A 14,314-nucleotide genomic window follows, 5' to 3' on the forward strand; every position below is an offset into this window, starting at 1 on the left:
CTCGACCGGAGACCTTCCCCCTCGACTTCGCTGTGATTATGGAAGCAATGATAAACGCTCCGTACTCGGCCTCGAACTTGAAGTTAATCGTGGACAGAGTGGCCGCTCATGCAAGGACTGGGGCATACGACTACCCTACACATGCTGGGATTGTCCTATCAATCGATCGCGAAGGTACGACCTCAAGCGAGATACGAAGAGGAGTACTACACTGATCTGCTTCTTTTGAATGCCAAATTCTTCCGGATGTGCGAGTGAGGGAAAGAGTCCTTGGCGTTGGAGAAATATGCCGTGCCGCTGGACTGGCTACGAATACGGACCATCTCCGCGAGCATGATCTTTCCGACGGAACGATCGATTGTTACCCTGAATACAGCTGGAATTTCGCAACAATGGTCCTCACGGTATACGGCTACGTTCCAGCATGGGGTTTACCAGACATCAGTCCGTATGTGACCAAGCTCATCTTCTTCCTCAAAATGACCGGAACACCATACAAGTATCAAGCAGAGAATCTGGACGAGCTCGACGTCAACGCACCATGTGGTAAGCTTCCATACATCATCGACGACGACGGAACCAAGGTGAGTCTGTGAATGTCGAATGTTGATCCGTGCTAAACATAGCAGGTCAGTGACTCGAGCGAGATCATCGCCTATCTTGGGGAAAGGTACGGGGCAACGCTCGACAAGAAACTGTCGCCCTCCGATCGGGCTGTCTCCGTTGCTTGGGACCGTCTCTTCTGCGAGCACCTCTACTGGAGTGGAGTGATCGAACCCAGATGGCGTCTGGATGAAGGATGGGAGACGTACATTCCATACATTGTACGAACGTAACCACCACGATCCGACATACACTAATTCACTTCACAGGTCTCCGGGGCAGAAGTAAAGCCCGAGCTACGCAAAGTCCTCGATGCGTTTCGGGTGCGCATCTTGCAGGGCTTCAATGGTCATGGGATGGGTCGAAGGAGTCATGAGAATGTGCTGCAGGTGTACAAAGTGGATGTTGATGCCGTGGCAGATTTTCTTGGGGATAAGGCATACTTCCTTGGGGACGAACCGCGCAATGTCGACGCCGTTGCGTATGCTATGCTGAGGCATCTGACTGATCAGCCCCAGAAGTGGCCTGGAACTGGATATGTTGAGGGCAAGGCGAATCTTGTGGCATATTTGGAGAGGATGAGGAAGAGATATGATATGTGATTGAATCACGAATGTATCGGCATTGCTTCAGTCCACTTCATTCACCAACGACGCCTGTGCCTCCCGATGTCGTTGACATGAAGACGACGTCTCCACATAGATACCCTGTACGTCCCCGCAGTGCCCAGAAGATTGCGTTTTCTTGAACCTTGCCCTCGATGAGCCTGGCAAACTCGTCCATATCGAGAAGTACCCCGCTCATGATACTTCGCGAGGTGTTTTCGGTTGATAGCGCAGCCTCTTACTGATCGTTGTCGTTAATGGCGAACGATTCGCTATGGACACCGAATGTACCCGGGGCTGGTCAAGGGACATTGAAGGCGTAGTCGGGCTAAGACGTAGAGGCTGATAGGAATTCCATGGGGGAAGCCTGCAGACGACCAGGTACAGTGATGATCTTCGTCACAATCGTGGAGAAGGCCAATCGAGCTTGAAAAAGTCTGCTCACCTGATCCCGAAAGTATTGTGAAGTTCACGATGGTTGAATGGCGAAGAGAGGCAGGGAGGGGAAAGTTGGCGTCATCATCGTGTACGGTCTCCTCAAGGCGATCGAACATAAATCGCAGCAACCTCTTTCACGATTTCAAACCACTTCATACGACATTATGGCTTTCCCATTACCGCAGCAGCTCTTCTCTGTTGCACCCTTGCTATTCATCCCAATCTTCTGGCGTTTCTCGCCCGCCTCAAAGTCGACTAAGCTCTGGACGACCATCTACCTCTCCATAGCCGCCATTTACATTGCATTTCCGGAGGTCATCAAGCCTTTGTTGGCTGCTGTTGCTGAGAATCCTTTCAAAGCAGCCGGTATCACTCTGTCTGTTGCAGTGCCCTTGAAATACATCCAACGCAAGCTACGCTTCGCCCGCATCAATGCCATAAAGTGGAAACATGGCTTCAATTCTGCCAACCCCAAGACATGGCAAGACATGACCATCGAACAAGCGAAGGAGATTGAGCAGAACATGGCCGAATGGGAGTTTCCTCGTCTCTTCCAATTCGGTTGGCTGTCGGACTTCTTCAGGACAAGTACCGATCCGGGCGTGGCCAGAGCGATTAGTTCGTCTGGTCACTTCATCAATGAGGACAAGCGGATTGAGCATCAACGAATGCAGGCCACGGTGCATCTGATGACGGGTTTGATGGCGTATCCAATAAATTCTCGGAACTCGAGTCTCGTCATTGCGAGGATCAACGAACATGCAAGTGAAGTCGCAGTCTTGGTTGACAGAAGCTGACTGTTCTCGCAGCACCATCGATGTGCTATACCTCGTGATTCACTTCGGTCTCGCGCCAGTGCCTTGGATCAATAGATTTGGCTATCGCAAGCTGGAGCCATTCGAGGTTCAGGCTTTGTAGGTGTCATGAAGTTCTGGGCTGATCTTTGCTGACTCCAAGCAAGGTGGGTGTTGTGGAGGGAGGTTGCATGTCGGTTTGGCTGCAGATATGTCCCCAAGACGTTGGAACACGCGCTGGAGTGGCGAAAGGTATGCAATCAAGGTCGGATGATGGGGATGACAGCCAACGACAGGGACAGAATTTCGAAACGACCATGCGATGGCGAGATCCTGCGAACGAAGTCATGGCCATGGCGATGCTGTGGCAAGTGCTGTACCCTGTTCCACGATTTTTGAAAAGCTTCGTCGCGAAGGTGGTTGCATCTATTCTCGACTGGGATAGTGAGTAGGCTCTTGACAAGACGAGATCCGTACTGACTGCAGGCAGTCGTCTACTATTGCAGGATGGAACAGCTGGGTCCGTCACCGCTGCTTCGCGAAGTTGTCTTCGACGTCTTCCGCCCATGTGGATAGCTGATCAGAGAGTTCGGCTTGCCTCGTTTGAGCGCGTATCAGAGATCACCAGATGGGCCCAAGGAAGATGTGAGTGCGAATCAAGTCTACAGCGCGAATGGCTGCTGATATCGACAGGGCAACGTCGTGTTCCTTCACACGCCGTACGACACGATGCCGTTCTGGCAGGAAGTATGGCCCACGAGCGCTGTTCTATCGATTCGTTTTGGGCTGCCCGGCTCCTGGCGACGAGTTTGGAAGCAGTGGAGTGCCATTCGAGAAGATGGGCGCGCCGCACCCACATCCAGCCACGCAGTCGACGATTGAACGCAAGGTGCGCGAAAATGCGGCGATTCTGGAAGACGCCGAGCTCGGGTACCGCCCTGGTGTTGGATTCCAAGTTAATCGGCTAATTCCTCCCGTCGATGGAGAGGAGTATGGGTCGGAGATGAATCGATATCCGCCTGGGACCAAGTTGACGCCGAACAATGTGAGCAGGTTCACAAGGGAGTATGAGCGACGGGGAGGGTCCGAGGGTGAGCAGGTCGAGGAGGTGCTGGAGAAGGGAGTGAGTGCGCAGCGGAAAGACTTTTTCATGGTTGGGAGGGAGAATGGCGAGGAGGCGGGTGTTGCAGTTGAGTGAGCTCGGGTGGCAGTCTTGGTAGGTCTCGTGTCGTGCGAAGACGATGAGAGGAGGGCGTTGTGACTGTAATGGACTTTGATTTTAATTGCTGTTCGCTCGGTATTTTGACCTCTGAGCGCATCTGCTGGGCTCAATTCTTAACCGACAAAGCCCCTTCTTGTTCTTGTAAGTGATGAGTAGTACTTCTATGGTTTCTCAGACTGGCAAATTGCAAGGGAACCAAGTGATTTCTGACTTGTAGCTCGGTATTTTAAAATTTGAAGGCCGATCTCTCGTTCAATTCGCCACCAAACGCAATGACGCTTTCAGGGCAGTTCTTTTGTAGCGTGAGGTCTCATCTGGCAAGCGGTGGAGTCCAGAGATGGATGTTGACTTTTTGATGTTGAAATGCGAGAGCATAAGGCCCGGTGTTGGAAACTTCCAACGATGATTTCTCGCCTATGCAGTAGCACAACGACCCACCCTTCTAGAAGGAGAACAAACAAGCTCAAGACTCTATTTGTGCACAATTGCAAGGACAACAGAGGTTGAAAGTGCGGAGACCAATCCCACAGCTCGTGATTTTGAACTTGAACCGGCTCTCACGACCTTCATGTTGATCAAATGCCGATCATCGTTCTTGCGGACGCTGGTGCCCTTCTGAAGCTTCGATGAAGTCAACAAGGAGAGCAGCAAAGGGCATTTCATGAAATGAGAAGTACACAGACAAAGACAGCGATAGGCGACTTTCATATGGCACCCACATTGGCACAGATCTACAGCGCTAAGTAGACGCACATGGCACTCGCGAGGTTCAACGCTGCGCAAAAGCGCGGAAGGCAGCACCGTGATCAGACGCGTAATAAGGTTTTGCGCAGCGGGCTCGGCCGCCTGGATTCAAAGCACTTCTGCGGCCGAAAACAGTCATTTAAGCACCTTTTTGAGGACTCTAGGTTGACCCGCCTAGCCAACGGAGTATCCCGCACCCAAGTTCGTTCATTGAAGCCTTGCGCCAAACCTTGAACTCTGTGAGCAGGAACACTCGGTCCACGACAGGCAACAAAGCACATCTGCCGCGCGATTCGCGAGCTCTTAGCGTACCAGAATGGCGTTGCATCACGCGCGACTTATCGCGCGACTCACCACGAGGCAGCCTTCGGCCCGGATCTATGAGCGCATTTTGGCAGCACTGCTCCTCGCGACTGTGCAGTTGTACAAATGCACGAAGTGTGTTCGTGGTCGCGCTCTCAAACTTCCAGTGCCTTACAAGCCGGCGGCCATCCCAAAAATGCGGGTATGTCTTGCCAAATTGATTGGAAGTTTGGAATACCGGCGTTGGAGTACCAATTTGCGGGTGGATGCTCGCAGCGTAGATCACCCGCGCCTTTCGCCCTGGACCTCGAAGCGATGCGAAGAGCAGTTGTCGAGGAAATCGCGCATGCCCGCTCCACCGCCACATGGTACATATGCTATAACGGAGTCGTAATGTTCAAGATGAGATGCGGAGATCTCGTGGTTGACGTGTGATCCGTCTTTGAACTTCAAAATATCGAGCTGAAGGAATCTGCCCGTCTACCGAGCATTGCCCGCACCTCTCAATTCGGTCACCCAGGTGGTCCATACCATATGCTGATGTGTAGACGTCGATATGTAGGAACATGGAGCAATAATAATGGACGGTTGTGGCGCAGAACGCGTTTGAAGTTCAAAATACCGAGCTTTCGCAACCGTTTTGGGGAAGGCGAAGCCGCATCCCGGTTTGGTAATTTCCTTTTGCGGACTTCCTACGACCTGTGCATCATCGCTATCACAACGACGCCAAATCGAATAGCAGCAAACATCATCGTTCAAGTCCATAAAGTTGCTCATAATCGTGTATAGTATCTCTGGAAAGTCTCCTGTTCTGGCACGATCGGTCTGTCGAGTTATAGTTTTTTGAAGTTCGAAAAACCGGCGAAAAGAGCGTACTGCGTGCACATTAGAGGACCACCACCGTACTGATCATGCGTGTTTGATCTTTGAATTTCGGGCGCCGGACTGCTGAAATCGAAGAGCCTACCTGAATATCAAAACAATGCCGCGCTTGGTTGATGATAGTACTACCTCTACTGAATGTTCTCCTACATTGCGGAGTCTGTAGAACGCCGTTTGTTCCTCAATCGACTTCACTCTATCACATCGTAAACTTCGTTATGTTTGTAATCTATGGTGAAAATATTAGTGGCAGGATCCCAAAACCTAGCCCAGAATATCGATTTGAACTTCGAAAAACCGGCTCGTGATACGCGAATGCGGGCGAGAACGGGTGGAAAAGCATGTCTGAGTTTGACCGAGATTCCGACGACAATGAGACGATCAAAGGGTCGATTGAGTGAAAAGGCAAGTGAAGCAGAAGTCAGTGTAGGTGAGACCCAGACAAGAATATTTTCTTCAGATCCTTAAACAAAGCATTCTCAAAACCCTTCCGGCAGGGCATCCAACGCGTGGAAGAACCGGTGCACGTCTGCTTGGAGGAATGGCTTCATAGGACCATAGAGGTTGCTCCACAGCGGTTGCCACCGCACCAAAGCCTTCACAAACCTTCTCGTCAATGTCATTTCGTGCAACAACAAACCTAGGCACGCCATCATCCCATCTCCCTATGACCTTCGTGTCTCTGGCATTCTGCTCGTCGGAATTCCACACGTCTTCTGGCACAAGCGTCACTCTGACCTTCCCAGACTTGACAGCATCAATCTGGCCTTGCCAAGGTGGCGTCCTCTGTGGACGAAGAAATGCGTGCAGGTCTTCGTTTTGTTGGGCGAGCATTACCCCTGCGGCGAAGTAGCAAGACGTGCAAGACTCGTTGATGTATCCAAATGTGGCTCCCCGAAAGGTCCATCAAGCTCTGTGCTGGGTCATCAGGTTTGACGACCAGGACACTAGGGACCGCAGCCTGGCGGGTGACCTTTGACGTGGGGATTGCCAGTCCTCTATACGCACATTTGCCAGCTCTTTGCAGACGGTGATAATCTCCAGAGGGCATGAATGCGAAGTCTGGAACCTGTTTCTCCAGCTGTGCATCCATGTACTTCAGGTCGGTAGTATCTTCTGCGTCGATACGAAGACGGGCGAATGTCTCTGGCCATCCGGGCGTAGTCGACGTGAGGTCGAGATTTGTGTCGATGAGAAATGTGTAGCGTCGGTTGGATTCGGGCATTGTGATCGATGGGTTCGTGACATACTCGAATGCCTGCCCTTGTATTAAATAGACGTTATGGATGATGAGCGTATGCCGTTTCGAGTCCGCGAGAACTTTCTGCAGAACATCCGCTGCTTCCGCTGGTTCCAGTACATCAACGATGTGGTATACATCCGGCGAGAGACGTCAAGACCAGCCTCATGTGGTGTTTGCTCCTGAGTTTTGGCCGAACCATGCAGTTGTAAGGACGTCATCCAGCACTACATCAAGGACGGCAAGTATCAGTCAGCATCGGCCCCTATCGACGTTTTAGGCATTGCAGTACCTGGCCTCAGCCACGAGACTGGTGTGCATGCTTAGGATGAATGGCACACCCGCGAAATACCGGCTTCGTGTTCGGGACGTCTGCCCAAAGAGCATAGTTGTGATCCAGCGGGAAGACTTCCTTGGCTAGGCGTGAAAGACCAACTCATCCACACCCCATTCTACGCACAATTTGCGTCAAACCCAGGGATATCCACACTCTCGACAGCGAATCCCCCAAAGAAAGCAGCCATGGCCGAGTCCATCCTCGTTCTAACCGCATAGTCAATCCACTGGTCCATAGTCCAATCGTCCACCTCATGTACGCTTCTCTTTTTCTTTCCCGCCTTCCTGTCCCGCTCTCCAAACAGCAAGCCCGCGGCTTTCCGGCGTATCTCTGGATTCGTGCACCTCGACATGGTTATAAACAACGGCTGATCAACCCAGAGACCGTGAGTCAGGAACGGGAATTGGACTTTGCCCAACGACGGATGCTGGTCAAGACGAAAGGTTGCCAGTACACAAGCGGACAGTTCAACGACGGTGGCAAAGGAGTCTTCATACTCGTCCCACACCGACCTGTTCGCTGTCTGATCTGCGTTGGACATCATACTTGCTGTCAGATGGTTGGCTTCCAGAATCTTGGCCCTGTTGACGTCGCCGGGTGGTAAATTGTCTTCTTGGCCCAGCCGAAAAAGGAGTTCAGTAAAGGAATTACCCCACTGACGCATCCAGGCCGCAAACGTGGCTCGCTTTTCCGCCGTGAGGACCGTCATGACATGAAGGTTCCCGCTGAGATACCACTCCTGCACCCACACCAGCAGTCGAGCGTAGACGTGGTGGAAGGCAACGTTGGCGTGATCTAGGCTGTAAAGATACGAAGCATCTGGGAAGGGCGGTTCCGGGGCAGTCAGCGACCTGGTCATTGCTGTGCCTTGCAATGTCTTGGCCTGCATCTCTAGTGAGCTGATGACAGGAACTACGTCTTCGGACCTGACGAGACCCATAGTTTGACCTGTTGCTTCGAGAAATTCAAGATGCCTCAGCAGCTTTCGGCCTTGCAAAGAATGTACAGTTGCTCGCTGGGTCTCTCCTTGCAAGGCTTCGAAACAGGCGAAGAGCACGCAAGCTGTTAGGGATACCTGGCCGCGGAAAAGTCAGCAGATATCCGCACCAGAAGTCTTGAAGTCACACCTCTGCGTTGCTGCTCTCGTCACGAGTGAGTAGCACAATCGATCTGTTGCATTGCTCCAGAGCAAAAGGGACGGCTCGTCTGTCGGTATGAGCAAACCCGGCGGCGGACTTCAAGGCATGCTCGTATAACGACCCTATGGCGGAAGCGAGGTGGAAGATTGTAGCACTGTTGTCACACGCCAGCATCACGGCTCGATGCCAGAAAGGCGACTCAAAGAAACCCATGACGCCCGGCGCGGTGAGGAAGCCAGCAAATACATGGAGACCTCGTCGCTCCCGCCAGGTACCATGCCACTGCCATGCGACGTCGCGGTTGATCCTCCAGTCCTCGGATGTTGCTTGATGCTTGCATGGAACGCCCTCTTTGTGGCATGACAGACACCCGGTCCGCATCGTGGCAGATGGGTTGTTGGGCGTGTACGGTGAAAGCGCAAGCGTGGAGGCATCGTCAGTAGGAGATGTGGCCGTACTATCATTTCCCAGCATGATGATGGGTATATTCTCACAGCTTTCATGATCGGGCTTGTGGTGAAGCTGTCGGCATGTTATTTCATGATCTCGCATCCACCGAATGTCCTGAAAGCCCGGTCCAGCTAAATGGGAAAATCATCAAGGGCTCGGATGCAACAGCCGTAACCCAAGTAGCATTGAAGAGCACATGTGACGCGAAACGGGCGCTGAACGGCATCATCATGTTCGGTGGTGAGATGGATTAGGGATAGCAAACGCTCACCAGGATCAGTCACCCGGATGAGTAATAAGCATCGGAACTTGCCGTGAAGATGAGGGACATACAACACAATACACGACTACTATTGACTATCTCTGCCTCAGTCCATCGTTGGATTTGGCCTTCACACCACCCGCTGAACCCGGCTCTACGGCATCCTTCGCCTTCTTTTCACCATTCGCGCCCTTCACTTTCTTAACCAAATTCTGCACCAACACTGCGAGAGGGCTCTTGGGAGCTTCCTCCACCAAGACAAAGCGCCTGATCAGCAAGTTGAAGATGCTTCCGAATCCAAGGGCAATGACAGTACTCGTCAAGATGATGACGTTGTACGGCATGCTGAAATCAGGAGTTGGAAGTGGCAGCAGCAGACTAGTCGTCCTCAAATAGCTGCCCTGGTCATCGTTGAACGCATTTGATGGCAAGATCCTGACAATCGCTGGCGGAATGTCGAAGCCACGATTGGCATCCGGAGGGTACTCGGTATACCGTAGAATGGCCTTCTCAAACTCATAACTCATCTCTACCGTCGCTAGAGGCGGCACTTCGAGCAGAATCTCAAGCTGGGTACCCTTTCGTCGATCAATGGCAGGGGTGTAGTACATGTTCTCGGTTATGGCGCCGGAGATGGCAAGCGTATGCATGTACGGTCGCAAGAACCATGGCAGGCTCTCGAGGTAAACCACACGTTGAGCGTGTGGATGAGGGTTGGTTATGACAATGTGCATACCCCCGCGTTCCTGTCCATACCCTGTCATCTGTCTCTGGGCGTGAAGAAGCGTTTGACGATGCTCCAGTGCATGGTCCAGAACCTGATGAGGCAATCGAAGATCGAGCTCTTGGCCTTCTTTCAACCGGTATGATCGTTGTACGTCAGTGGCCAACACCAGATCCAACGCGCCCTCAGGCATAGCATGCAGGATCCGTTCCTTTGGAATTTCGACCACAATATCAACTGAATTCTCACGGTCACCGGCTGGACAGCTCCCTTGGACAGGCCGCCCAAAGATCCTACTCAAGCCCCATTCCATTTCGCCCTCTCTCTTCTTGGGATAGCACGTGTCGTGAGCGTTGTAGCCCTTGTTCTCATCACACGTCACATCCTCAACCGGTGGTGGCCGTGGAATGGGGTTGTCTCTGGGCCTCATGCTCCTCTCAATATCCAAGACCATGTCCACTGTCTGGTCAATCTCCAGCTCACATTCATCCCCCTTGCACACTGGCCGTACATCGATGGCCATGGTCTGCCAGCTCGCATCAAAGACTTTGTGGCCGTCTAGTAGGCTGGAGACGCCCGCCTTGCCTTTGCATGGCAGCAGCTTCAGGAAGGGCGTGAGGTTCTCGGTGCAGACGACCTCATGAGGCAGCATACCGTGCATGAGATGCAGATTCGCGTGCTCGGGGTCCAGCGTACCTTCCGGGGCAAAGCTCAGTATCGGACTGATCGTCTTGGTCTGGTCGATGAAGTTTAAACTGGCGCAGAAGAGGCCACTCAGACTGTTCACCAGTCCGCTCCACCGTTCTTCGGCCTCCTTCTGATCTTGCGCCTCCAGCCATGCCCACAGCTCGACCCCTGTGCCGCCCTCTCTGCTGCCATTGCGCGGTCGGTTGCCCCAACTCTCTTCATTCCATCGTCCCAATGCGAAGCGCAAGTGTAGTTCGGATGTGTGTGTAAACTGCAGGATCTGACCGAGCGATCGAGGGAAGAAGCGGAAGTGCTGTGACTCGTAGGCGGTCAAAGGGGTCGACGCGGTGAAGTTGAAGCCGGCGTAGAGGGCGCCGCTGGGGAGGGGCTTGAGATGGAGGTGCTCCGAGTACGTGTCCGACGTCGTCGCGAGCACCGTCGCCGCGAGCGATGCGGGCAGTGCCAGCAGCGTGGCCAGCTTCATGGCGATGGGTGTCGGGGCGACTTGTGCTGGAGTGAAGCCGCGTTGTGAGACGCCGGAAACGGCCCAATCAAAAGTTGATGGACATTGACGGAGCCCCGCCAACTTTAATGGACGCCCCGCTGAATGTCATGGAGCTGCCGCAGCTCATCAGAAAAGTTCACGTCCACACCTTTCGATGCTCCGCGTAAGATCCCCCTTCACCGCCGCCCTCTTCGCCCTCTCCGCTCTCGCCCTGGCCGCCGCTCTCCTTCCAAGCCTTTTCCCCCGCCTACGCTTGCTGTCGTCTCACCTCTCACCGTTCTCTCGACAGCAGAGCACCATGGCTACCGACTACTCCCACGAGTTGAATGTTGCTCTTCTGGCCGTGCAGCGCGCCACTCTCCTCACCAAATCCGTCTTCCATTCCCACGCCAAAGGCACGCTTAACAAGAGCGACGCATCCCCCGTTACCATTGGCGACTTCGGCGCCCAGGCGTTGATCATCGCGGCCCTCCAGCACAACTTCCCCGAAGACGAGATCGTTGCCGAGGAGGAAGCAAAAGACTTGAGGGAGAACGACAGCTTGAAGAACACAGTCTGGGGCCTTGTGCAAGATGCGAAACTCTCGGACTCGTCTGCAGAGCAGATACTGGGAGGCCCAATCAAATCGGCAGAGTCGATGTTGGACCTGATTGACAAGGGCGACAGCAAGGGCGGCAACAAGGGTAGGATCTGGGCCATTGATCCAATTGACGGCACCAAAGGCTTTCTTCGAGGCGGGCAGTATGCTGTGTGTCTAGGTCTCATGGTCGACGGAGATGTCAAGGTCGGCGTGCTTGGCTGCCCAAACCTGCCAGTCTCCGACTCTGAGCCGTTGACTGAGAGCATGGGCGCCGATGCCACTGATTCCGAGGGCAAGGGTGTCTTGTTTTCCGCTGTTCAAGGTCAAGGCGCACAGAGCAGGCCACTGGCCAAGGGAGGGCTAGAGACAGGCAGCAAGATCGCGATGAAACCTCTCGCCAACATCGCCGACGCTACCTTCTGCGAGTCGGTGGAAGCTGGGCACAGCAACCAGAGCGACTCCGTCCAGATCGCGAACAAGCTTGGCATCACCAAGCCCAGTGTGCGAATGGACAGCCAGGCCAAGTATGGCAGCATTGCGAGAGGTGCCGGAGACCTGTACCTGCGGCTGCCCGTGAGGAAAGACTATGTCGAGAAGATCTGGGACCATGCGGCAGGAGATCTCACTGTGAGAGAGGCCGGTGGTCAGGTTACAGATGTAGAGGGTAAGAGGTTGGACTTCAGCTATGGGAGGACACTGAAGGAGAACAAGGGCGTTATTGCGGCGCCCAAGGACGTTCACAGCCATGTCATCGATGCCGTGCAGGCTGTCCTGGGCAGCAAGCAATAGAATGATATCCAGCTTGTAGAAGTTGTTAGAGAGGTCTCCGGGTGCGCAATATCGACCCTTATGAAACAAATCCACAACCCTGTACACCGTCAAAGATCAATGGGGCGATGTTGCAGTTGCAGAATAGAGTGGATGGTAGGTACCATTGACGAGGTTGATATATATCTATGTATATGCGTCGGGGATAGCACCTTGCAGCCGATGCACGGCGGCTGCAGCTTGCCGAGCTCGAGTCAACCTCTGCGCTTTCTCCAGACAGACCCCCCATACATCGACACCACCACCACCCACCGACATACCACGCATGATACGCCGATAACAGCCTTCACACTCCGTCCTCCCATCGCCGCCATGGCGCGACCCTCCCCCGTCAAGCCCGAGGCGCACAGCCTCTACATTCGCCTCGTCCTGCCGCCCTACACCATCCACTTCAAATCGCCCGCGTACATGCAGCCGCAGATGCTCGAGCTCCTCGACAAGAACGTGTGTAAGGCTACGCTCAAGACGTCTTCTTCCTCGATGGTCGTCCGCCGCGCCATCGGGCTAGACCCCAAGTTTTGGACGGATTTCTGCGTCCTGCTCAAGGCCGCCATTCCCAGCCTGGAACGAAGATCCTTCACCATCTGGGACCCCAGCAGTGTCGACTACGAAAGCACCAGTGGCGCTCTGATCGCAGGTCATTATCCTGGCTTATGGAAGGACCTCGAGAGGCTGAACGATCTCGTCTCCATCGCGCGGAACGTCATGAACGTCGGTACCGACGTGCAAGACCTCGCAGCTTCATTTAGCATCGAGGCTGAAATTTTTCGATTGGTCAACTGCTGCGTCAAGGTGACGGCAAGAGGATACGATGGGGATGCGGGCACAGGAGACGAGGAGAAGTGGCAGTGGATTGTGAATGCCTACAAAAAGCTGCTCATCACCAGTCTGCAGTTTCTGAATAACTTTGTTGCGCAGAACGAGATGAGGAAGTTGATGCTGTGGGTCAGCCTGTTCGACAATAGCACTGAAGCCGTCTTCTCGCCAGAAGACGTCCCAGAGACCAGCTCGGCCAGCTTGACCGATGTGCCCAGCAACCCAACCAGCAGACCCATAGCACCCTTGAGCGCGGAAGACATGCTGATTGCGTTCGGTACCAACGGCACACAGACTCTGGACTTGGAAGGCGCGCAGCCCCTCAGGGACAACGAGCCATTTTCTGACTACCCTCTACCTCCAGAAGCTATAGAGGGGGCAGAAAAGCTGGAGGGAAACGGGTATGCATTCTACGCCAAGCGTGCTGTCGGGCCTTGCAAGGAGGACTACAACATCGAGCGGAAGCGAGATCCAACCCTGGCCGAAATGCATCTCGAACTTCCTCGACGATGGGCGGAATTGACAGATGATGACCACTTATACTGGCAGGGTCTATTCGAGGACGCTCTGGCACGTTATCGCCAGGAGCTAGCTGTCTATGAGGCCAAGACGCTCGCAGTCACCGAGCAGCAGCCAGTGCTAAGAAGCGATGTCCCAGTTGCGCAACAGACTAAGCAGGTAGAGCGTCAAATTGCGATGCTCGAGGAACAGTTGGCCGGTCGACACAACAATGACAATGCTGGCCTCCAATCTTCAGGGCCTACAATCCCGGGCAAGGACGGCCATCTTGCTATCGACAGTGAGAGCCTACAGTCGAGACCAGTCGTCCCGGATGACATCAGAATGCTCTTCACCGCGGATGCTGGTACCAAGATCCTGGAGTCTGGAAAGGCAGAGCTCATGAAGAGATTGGAGGGTTATGAACCACCTCCTCCGCCAGACTCCAGTCTTCCTCCTAGTCGAAATGCCGACGGCGTCAGTACACGACCGGTCAACATCGACTCCACTGGAAACCCAGCCGAAAGGACGAGAAATATGAGCCCAACACCGCCTCCCGCTCATCAGAGTGATCCCCCGGTACCTCAAGATCTACCTGAGGAGGCAGACCCAGCAGAAGAGCCACCAGAGCAGGGCCCCGAGGATGCAGAAGACGAA

At 53.8% G+C, this 14,314-nt stretch overlaps 7 protein-coding genes across 7 annotated transcripts in view; 4 read left to right on the forward strand and 3 right to left on the reverse strand.

Annotated features, from left to right (window-relative positions):
* Positions 1 to 392: 392 nt before the first annotated feature.
* On the forward strand, positions 393 to 1,205 carry M409DRAFT_18447 (uncharacterized protein; the record flags this gene model as incomplete). The annotated part of the gene is made up of 3 exons (XM_033804500.1): positions 393 to 584; positions 630 to 824; positions 873 to 1,205. 3 exons carry the CDS (start codon positions 393 to 395, stop codon positions 1,203 to 1,205), a joined length of 720 nt encoding a protein of 239 aa, XP_033672221.1.
* A 605-nt stretch (positions 1,206 to 1,810) lies between these two features.
* On the forward strand, positions 1,811 to 3,638 carry M409DRAFT_18448 (uncharacterized protein; the record flags this gene model as incomplete). Its single annotated transcript, XM_033804501.1, has 8 exons — positions 1,811 to 2,352; positions 2,456 to 2,560; positions 2,608 to 2,692; positions 2,743 to 2,884; positions 2,931 to 3,008; positions 3,069 to 3,085; positions 3,134 to 3,159; positions 3,185 to 3,638. 8 exons carry the CDS (start codon positions 1,811 to 1,813, stop codon positions 3,636 to 3,638), a joined length of 1,449 nt encoding a protein of 482 aa, XP_033672222.1.
* Positions 3,639 to 6,348: 2,710 nt separating this feature from the next.
* M409DRAFT_18449 (uncharacterized protein) lies at positions 6,349 to 6,816 on the reverse strand (the record flags this gene model as incomplete). The annotated part of the gene is made up of 1 exon (XM_033804502.1): positions 6,349 to 6,816. One exon carries the CDS (start codon positions 6,814 to 6,816, stop codon positions 6,349 to 6,351), a length of 468 nt encoding a protein of 155 aa, XP_033672223.1.
* Positions 6,817 to 7,283: 467 nt separating this feature from the next.
* M409DRAFT_18450 (uncharacterized protein) lies at positions 7,284 to 8,781 on the reverse strand (the record flags this gene model as incomplete). The annotated part of the gene is made up of 2 exons (XM_033804503.1): positions 7,284 to 8,243; positions 8,296 to 8,781. 2 exons carry the CDS (start codon positions 8,779 to 8,781, stop codon positions 7,284 to 7,286), a joined length of 1,446 nt encoding a protein of 481 aa, XP_033672224.1.
* A 333-nt stretch (positions 8,782 to 9,114) lies between these two features.
* M409DRAFT_63663 (uncharacterized protein) lies at positions 9,115 to 10,914 on the reverse strand (the record flags this gene model as incomplete). Its single annotated transcript, XM_033815702.1, has 1 exon — positions 9,115 to 10,914. One exon carries the CDS (start codon positions 10,912 to 10,914, stop codon positions 9,115 to 9,117), a length of 1,800 nt encoding a protein of 599 aa, XP_033672225.1.
* A 319-nt stretch (positions 10,915 to 11,233) lies between these two features.
* Positions 11,234 to 12,304, forward strand: M409DRAFT_18452 (uncharacterized protein; the record flags this gene model as incomplete). The annotated part of the gene is made up of 1 exon (XM_033804504.1): positions 11,234 to 12,304. One exon carries the CDS (start codon positions 11,234 to 11,236, stop codon positions 12,302 to 12,304), a length of 1,071 nt encoding a protein of 356 aa, XP_033672226.1.
* A 351-nt stretch (positions 12,305 to 12,655) lies between these two features.
* The window catches only part of M409DRAFT_50793 (uncharacterized protein), a gene marked incomplete at both ends in the record, with an annotated part of 3,777 nt that continues 2,118 nt past the window's right edge, over positions 12,656 to 14,314 (forward strand). Inside the window, one exon of the mRNA XM_033811629.1 lies at positions 12,656 to 14,236. Coding sequence (XP_033672227.1) covers positions 12,656 to 14,236 — 1,581 coding nt within the window. The remainder of the gene's footprint in view (positions 14,237 to 14,314) is intronic.

The sequence above is a fragment of the Zasmidium cellare genome (genome assembly GCF_010093935.1).
Source record: "Zasmidium cellare ATCC 36951 unplaced genomic scaffold M409scaffold_5, whole genome shotgun sequence".
NCBI lineage: Eukaryota > Fungi > Ascomycota > Dothideomycetes > Mycosphaerellales > Mycosphaerellaceae > Zasmidium > Zasmidium cellare.